The 8,436-nt window shown below is 36.4% G+C and overlaps 2 protein-coding genes across 3 annotated transcripts in view; both read left to right on the plus strand.

Annotated features, from left to right (window-relative positions):
- The window catches only part of nmrk1 (nicotinamide riboside kinase 1), a 5,125-nt gene extending 1,656 nt beyond the window's left edge, over positions 1–3,469 (plus strand). The window contains exons 4-8 of one of the 2 annotated variants that reach the window (XM_068311776.1): positions 438–600; positions 1,486–1,557; positions 1,657–1,766; positions 1,948–2,031; positions 2,157–3,469. In XM_068311776.1, the coding sequence (XP_068167877.1) occupies positions 438–600; positions 1,486–1,557; positions 1,657–1,766; positions 1,948–2,031; positions 2,157–2,158 (431 nt within the window). In that variant the 3' untranslated portion in view covers positions 2,159–3,469. Of the gene's footprint in view, positions 1–437; positions 601–1,485; positions 1,558–1,656; positions 1,767–1,947 lie in introns of both variants that reach the window. The other variant, XM_068311774.1, reaches the window with a different exon arrangement.
- Positions 3,470–4,345: 876 nt separating this feature from the next.
- On the plus strand, positions 4,346–8,405 carry LOC137592891 (gamma-glutamyl hydrolase). The gene is made up of 9 exons (XM_068311365.1): positions 4,346–4,652; positions 4,744–4,858; positions 5,232–5,282; positions 5,375–5,459; positions 5,810–5,948; positions 6,216–6,322; positions 7,263–7,356; positions 7,434–7,571; positions 8,013–8,405. Exons 1-9 carry the CDS (start codon positions 4,535–4,537, stop codon positions 8,129–8,131), a joined length of 966 nt encoding a protein of 321 aa, XP_068167466.1. The 5' UTR covers positions 4,346–4,534; the 3' UTR covers positions 8,132–8,405.
- Positions 8,406–8,436: the final 31 nt, after the last annotated feature.

Genomic DNA, 8,436 nt, shown 5'->3' on the forward strand with positions numbered 1-8,436 from the left:
ATGCTGTGTTTTTACTTGTGTTGCATGGGTGAGTGGATGGATTGTACAAAACTAGAGTAATTGATTTCCTCTCCAAATGTATTGACAGCACATAAAGAATTATATAAACAATGAAGCCCACGACAAAATGTGCAGTACATATGGCTGTATTTAAATGTTATTGTGCTGATGCACATCAGCATTTTGTAAAAATTATTCTAAAATATCATAAAATTAAGGAAAATGTTCATTATAGTTTTCCAGTACCCCCAGATCATTTATTTTTTTCTTATCAACAGCAAAAAATTCAATCAAAATGTCAGAAAATGCATTTATAAAGCATAAAAATAGATTGTAGCTTTACAAATTACTGTAGTTAACTATTTATTCAGTTGTCATGTAAATTTATGTACACATAATTGGTTAAATAAATCCTTGTCATGGCATTCTGTTAAAAGTGCTTGAAGCTCTCCACATGGACGTGATGATGAATGATATTAACTCATGGCGAGAAAATCCTGAGTCATTCCTGAGGCAAAGAAACCTGAATCCTGCGTCATCATTAGACGACAAGGAGGTGTTTGTGCTAATAGTGGATGGCTTTCTCATTTTCAACCACAGGTATATGCAAAAGGCTTTACCAGTGCCTGTCTGTCCTCTATACTGTTTGTGTTCTGTCTCCCTGACTCCTTCTGGTTTCCCTACTAACACACAGAGGTGCAGCACTTCCCTCTCTGGGTCACAATAGGAAATTCTAATAAAGACTGACAATTTAGTTCCCAGAGAGGACCAGTGATGGTCACATGCACGCATTCAAATATGTAAAAGATTTTGCTGCAAGACAAAAACAAGCATTGATCTCATAAAAAATGTACCCCCTTTTTAAAAAAAGGGTTCAGTGAACATACGCTGCAATATTTTCAGAATATTAAATCTGATTTTAATTCCAAAAACAAAAATTTGTGACACATGTTTTGAAGGAACTGCAATATTTCCATACTATTCTCTTATTGAAAATATTTTTCCAGGTTATTTTAAGCAATCTGCTCCTTTTATATAATCAACATACAACTGGTTCTGGCTCATACCGCTTTTGTTATCAAGACAAAAGTGATTGCACTCGGCAAGAAAAAGGGTTTTAATTATGCTGTGACTCAGTCAAAAGGTATGCTGTGATGACATGTAGATATTAATTTTGGCACACATAGATTAAACTTGAAAACACCCTATTCAAAAATGCTACTAAACATTTTTAAATATATTTTTAAACATTTTTCCCTCATTTAAGACCACATTTCATGTTTGTTTTCGAGGAAACATGATAAGAAATAAAGATGCCTAAATAAAGCATCACCGAAAAATGATACACGTACGTACTAAAAAAAAAATCACTTGATAACATTTGGGCATTAAGCAGACAATGATAGACACAGTCGCTAGAATATTTCATTAAGGTATACTCTACATTATTTTGCTCATGTCTGATGATTTATTTTTCCTTTCCAGGGCTCTGAATGACTTGTTCAACAAAAGATACTTCCTGGAAATACCTTATGAAGTCTGCAAGAGGAGAAGAAGGTGTCAGATTTAAAAATTAGAAAATAAGTGTAATTTTTGAAGGGTTTTTTAAAATCCTTTTTATTACATTTTCATTTTCAAAGCTTTCTGCTTTGACAGTTCAAGGATTTACACACCTGTTGATCCTCCGGGCTACTTTGATGGACATGTTTGGCCAATGTACGTTAAAAACCGGCAGGTGATGGAGGAAAGCGGGGTGTCTGGAATCAGTGAGTGCTCAGTCAGATGTGCCTCATATTGAGAATGTGTTAATAATTCTACTTAAACATTTAATGGAGTAATTATTGTATTTTTTTGTCATTAAAACTTGAAAAACAACAAATAAATGCGCTGTTTTCAGTGCAACCCATATTTAAATGATAAACTGAATCACCTGTTTTTGTTCCTCAGTGTTTCTCGATGGACTGAAGTCAAAGGAAGAGCTGCTGGCTATTGTGTATAAAGATGTTTCTCAGGAAATAGAAAGGCTCAAATGTGAGTAACAGCTGAGCTGAATCCAATTTAGACAAAGTTCCTTCTTGTTGGGACTGCATCATTAAATCTTAAATTAGGAAACCGATGACGAGGCTACAAATGAAGAGGACTGTGATGTCATGCAGGATCAAGACGAGACCCCACCAGCGAGGCCGTTCGTAGCGCCATGGTATCTCTGGCCTCCCAAACTGGTTCTAAACCTGGCACTAAGAAGAATAAGGAGAGAAAGAAATGGCCATCCAAAGATAAACAATTCATTTATGATAAATAAAAAAGATGGGAGGGTCAAATTGTATGGTATTAACAGAAACATTAATATTCTACAAACAAGGAATAGTTTTGTTGATCTTTTCATTTAGAATAAGTGATGTATTATCAAGATGCTGACATCTTGAATAATTTTGTTAATGCATGTCAAACTGCAGCAGGTTACTGTTTGTCAGGATTACTGTTTCGTATTCAGTTTTTAAAGGAATTCCTCATTCAATTTTTGTGTTTTGTTTGTAGGAAAACCATCAAGCTTTCAGATTTATTCTGTGTTTCCACTCTGAAGACAGACTATTGGTATCATTGATTGTCAGGAAAGTTTTTAGGCGGCAGTGGCTCAGTGGTAGAGCAGATGTCTTGCAGACAGATCGCCCCAGCTCCCGCTCCCGCCGGGATATCACCGGAGTGTGAGCTGACGGTCGGAGGTGTCGGCTCACCTCCCACCGTCAGCTCACCTCCCAGCCACTGCCGAGGCGCCCTTGAGCAAGGCACCGTCCCCCCAACAAGCTGCTCAATTGTGGCGCGTTCCAGAAGCCGCTGCCCATCACACTGCCTCCCGATGTGTGTAGTTTGATGTGTGTACTGACTGCATGCTTACAAGCCCCCTTGTGTGCTGTGTTTCAGGGGGCCTGTGCATACACTGACTGTTAACTAAGACATGTAAACATGTAAACCCCTGAGTGACAATGTAATTTCCCTGCGGGGATTAAGAAAGTATACTTCTTCTACTTTATTTTTTCATTTGTTTTTGGACCCTTTTTTTAACCCGTCCTTTTAAATCCCTGATCTTGATTCGGTATTGGATTCTGAACTGAATCTGCTGTTGTGTATGTACATATTGTACAATAATTAGTTTTGCAGATGATGGTAAATAATTGTCCACCTGCTAGAAAGACAGCCGTCTATAAGACTCATTGAGCCAGAGGTAGTTTTTACTATGAAATGGAGTGAAAACAGGACAAACAAATGCCGCTGTAACGTTACTTATGACATCTTCTCACATTTAATCTCACATTTCATAATGTGCAGAGGATTTGAATCCACACGTGCATATATACATGTACATATATATAATACTTCTGATACAACTGCTTATCATCACTCATTTGAAGTTTGCATATTTTCTAATTGTCACTTGAAAGAATTTGCAATAAAAGTCGTACTTTGAGAAACGAAATGCTGTGCGTACGAGTTATTTGATACAAGCTGTCACTGTGTCCATATTTTTGTTTGACATTGAAGCAAAATCCTAAACACGAGTGATGCCTGAACCCTTACTGGTAATCCGTTTCAACATGGTGGTGTGTGTAGCACACTGAAAACAGTGTGGGTGTTCTCAAAACAACACTAACAGGAGAACAAAATTTTTCTGCTTCAGTTTTCAGTTGTTTCATTAGACTAAGCGTTATTTAGAAAAATGTATCATGTGAATGAATAAAAAAAAAGATTGTACTCATGTACGGTTTTTGCTCATTAAGGTCCTGTAGTTCCAGGAATTTCCAAATTTTTGCAAATCTATTATTCCAGTTTCATGTGAAAGATTACACAGTTGTTGTTTTTATTAATAATGAAGGGGGAAGTAGAAAGTTTAAAGTTTTGACTTTTCCTCTGATACATGAAGCCTTGTCAGAATTATTGTTAGCATAATCTTTAAATTAATTTTACATTTGTATTTATGCATGTTACTGGGAAGATGTTCAAACACAGAAAGCAGCATTGAAAATAAAATGTTTTATTATTATTATTTCTTTAATTTATATTTTTGTCTTTTTTTTTCTTCCTTAAAATAATGCATTTTGTGAACACTTCTGTGTTAAACTACGTATGTTTCATGTTACAGGAGGTCTGCAACAGCCTGTACAGAAACCTGTTTAACAGAATAAACCAGAAGTTGCCCAGTAAAGTGTTATCTTATCATCTAGACAACAATCCTCTGATCAGGAAACCAGGAAACTACGTTGTTTCTCATCACACAAGATTATAAAGATTTTACCAAAATTCCAGAATGTTCAGCAGACATTTATATTCATATCAGCGTTTGGGTGGTTTGACCATCATCCTCCATTGTGACATCTCATAGGGTAAACCTGGATATTCCTCACTTCCTTGTGCTGAGTTTATTAACCGCCAACTCAGCAGCAACTTCTCACATAATCAACTCTCTGCCAGACCTTGTCCTTCTTAAAGGCTGGATTAGTCTGCTAGTTCACTAGATGTGTATCATTGATATGAAAACATGTCGATCACTGGATTTTCAGCATACGTGTGTTTGTTTTTTGCTGGCTGCTTCTGTTGTTTTAAAGCCATGCCAGCTAGGCTCAGGCAGGAGGTTCAGAATGACAGACCTGTAATTGGTGAGTGAAAATTTACTATTACTATGGGCTTCAAATATAGCCAAACTACATTTCTGCAGTTACCGATCTTCTTTGCGTTCTTGTCATACAGGTATTTTGACACAGATAGTTTCAGATGAAGTCATGAAACCATATGGGAAGACCTACATACCTGCCTCCTATGTGAAATACATTGAGTCAGGGGGAAGCAGAGTAATGCCTATCAGGTGAATGGATTTTTGTAATTTATGCAGTAAATTAAACCATATGATTCATCTAAGTGGAAATTATTAATGCATGATCAGTTAACGTCTTTGCAGATACAGTATTTGTACATTTTAATATCTTAAACAGTATCTGCAAAGTAAAAAGATATTTCTTTATTCAGTTTTATTTTAGAATGTTTTAAGGATAATAATATTTAAATGTTGTACATATACAACTGCCATTAAGATTACTCGAAATGAATTTATTTATTGTTGATATTTTTTCTAATGGAATTTGATTTCTCTATTACCTGTTTCCACCTGTGTGAGCTTTACCTCTTTGCTGCCCGAACAAATTATGTACTGAGGAAACAATTTGTTTTGACCCCCACAGACTGACTCTTACCACTGCTGAATATGAAGCAATCTTCAGACAGATAAATGGGTGAGTGTTATTGTGAGTTTTATTCATTAACAGTGCTTCTCATCAGCCTTCAACCAGCCTGTCACATCTTTAACTCTGTGATGTCTCCTCAGCCTGCTTTTCATCGGGGGAGCCGTAGATTTGGAGAAGTCAGACTTTGCCAGAGTGGCCAAGATTTTTTTTGCACTTGCTCGGATGGTTTGTACAGACGGACATTCTCTCTCTCTCTCTCTCTCTCTCTCTCTCTCTCTCTCTCTCTCTCTCTCTCTCTCTCTTACTTAATACTTTGCCTTACAGTATTTTGCTGCTGAATTATATGATAAGATCATGAAAGATACTGAAGCGTAATGTAAGTGACGTTTATAATATGCATAGTAGAGTTGCTCAACCAACTGAAGCGAAATAATCCTATAATTATTGTTCCCTTAGTATCTGTACTCATTAATTCAAGCTTTATACTGATATGATATGACTATTGAGCGGAATTCTCACAAAGTAACTTCACTTTTTTAGACACAAACGTGAAAACACCAGACTCTGTGTTACAGGCCAATGATGCTGGAGATGTTTTCCCCATCTGGGGCACCTGCATGGGCCTGCAGCTGCTGACTGTACTGGTGGCTGGTGAAAATCTGCTGACAAAGACAACTGCTGAAAATATAGCATTACCCCTCAACCTGACAGCAGGTCACAATTCAGTGCTTTATCTTCTTTATTTAAAACAATTTAGTTTATTCCAAATGAACACAGTCTCATTTCATATTAAGAACCAGAGGAATATGCTCTAAATAGATATGTTTTCTGGAGAAGCTGCATGTAAAACCACTTTCTACCACTTGGTGTCAGTAGAAACAATTTAGACATGAGATTTGAACACTCCTGTCAGACATGTTCTTATTTTACCATACACATTTACTAAATTGATTTTAGACCTTTCTGTTCGTCTCCCTACAGAAGCTGCCTCCAGTAGAATGTTTGAGAGTTTTCCCACTGAGCTTATGAATGCTTTGACTACAGAACCGCTGACGGGCAACTTTCACCACTACGGAATCACAGTAGAGGTGTAGTATGCATTTGTGTAGCATGTGTTTGTGGAGTATGTGTTTGTCTGTAACGTTGTGCATTATATGTCTCATGCTGCTGTATGTTTATTGAGTATTTATTTATGTTTCCTCCTGCTGGACTGTCTCTGTAGTGTGGTTGATTTCTGTTACATGTATTTATTGTGACTGCTGTGCTGTCTTGTGATATGTGTAATCTGGTGTGATGTATGATTGTAAAAGAGCACATGGTAAATGATTTCCCTTTGGGATTAATAAAGATAATAATCTATCTGTCTTCCTTCCTTTCTCCCTCTGTTGACTGGAGGCAATATATAATTAACTTACTGTCTTACCCTTCTGGTTTTTTTTTGGGCCTTGTTTTGGTCAGTTCATCAAGAAAGTAAAGTTTGCACTACCATTCAGTGATCTCAGCAGCAGGTTTCCCACTCTTTCTCTTTCACAGGATTGAACTCTTTAACTCAAAGGGCCTTAATGAGATATATAGACATAAGTACATAGATGAACAGTCAGTTGCTCCTGTATATAACATTTATTAGGCATCTTTACTCTTAAAATTCACAGTTTCATATCCACAGAGTGCTTCAGGTTTATTTTATTAACTGCATCAATTGATATCTATCTAGAGTGATTTTTGTTTAATAAAGTGACCAAACAACAACCAACATTCTAAAGGAGGAAAACTGCCTGTGATATGCATGAAGACAAATCTGAGTTGTCATGTGACTCCATGGCGCATTTATCTGAATATATACTTTAGATAGATGATAAAGCAATCTTCATGGATCCCATGCTGAGATATTCAAAGTCTCACATTTCAAAATTAAACAGAACAATATTTCTCATCAAGAATTTTGTATGTAATATACTATTAAAATAAATATCAAATATAATAAATGGAAAATATTTGCCATCAGTAATAAGACCCATGTTCTTGCAGAACTTCTGGCAAAATGAGAAGCTGCACAACTTCTTCTCCATCTTGTCCACAAACATCGCTGAGAACAGAGCCCATTTTGTCTCAACCATAGAAGGTAACAAAATGTCACTGTTCTACAGCAGACTTGTAATAGTAGAAAACCACATGATCTATACCAACTGTTGTTTCCAGGTAAGAAATATCCCTTCTATGGCACCCAGTGGCACCCAGAGGTGAATCGTTTTCAGTGGGGCATCAGATGGAGCTATCCTCACTCCTCACATGCAGTTCAACTATCTTCTCTGCTGGCTAATTTTTTTACCGATGAAGGTGAGATGATGATCGTTAGTAACTAGAAAACGCTCAGAGAGCACCTACGTGATCTCCACTGTGCATACTGGATAGTCCATCTCACCCCCTCCAATGTATATTTTAGTTCCCTATATTAGCATTGCCGGAAATCGTGAGTTGTGGCTGAGTGTTTTTATTTTGATTTGTATAATGTTACTTTCTTTGGTTAAAGGCCCAACAGAACAGAGTCATAAAAAACAGATGCTATAAAATTTTCATTTTTACATTATGAAAACTTGAAACTTTTGTTATTATTGTGTGTGGAGGTTACAAATAATTAGAAATAGATATTTTGTTATAGCTATTACACCAATCAACTTAAGCTCAAATAATAAACATATAACCTTAAACATTATTTCACCCAGTTTGATCATGTTCTTATGAAATCACATGCATCTCACTTCTGCTTTTTTTTCTTAGGAAGGAGAAGTTTGCATCAGTTTGACAACCCTGAGGAAGAGGCCTCATCTCTGATTTATAATTATACGCCTGTCTATGCTGCAAACTTCACAGGATATGAGCAGATCTACTTTTTCTGATTGTGTTATCACATGGGGGAGATGTCACTTGTTGTTTTATCTGTACTTTTCCATGCTTTTTCATGTGATTTGCTTTCAGTTGTCAGGAGATGAATGCCTTTGCAGTAGAACATCTGGATGCATGTTTCAGGGAAAGGAAGTGTGTGGGTGTGTTCTAGGGGGTCATGTTATCTGTGTTTGCTTAACATCGTTTACAGCAAGGAGTCTTTTAAACCATTTAAAGCTTTTTATTTTATTTTTAGTACTAATAATTGAATTTTTCTGCATAAAAATCAATTAAAAATAAAATTATCTCCTTGCGAAGT

Source organism: Antennarius striatus, chromosome 3 (assembly GCF_040054535.1).
Source record: "Antennarius striatus isolate MH-2024 chromosome 3, ASM4005453v1, whole genome shotgun sequence".
Classification (NCBI taxonomy): domain Eukaryota; kingdom Metazoa; phylum Chordata; class Actinopteri; order Lophiiformes; family Antennariidae; genus Antennarius; species Antennarius striatus.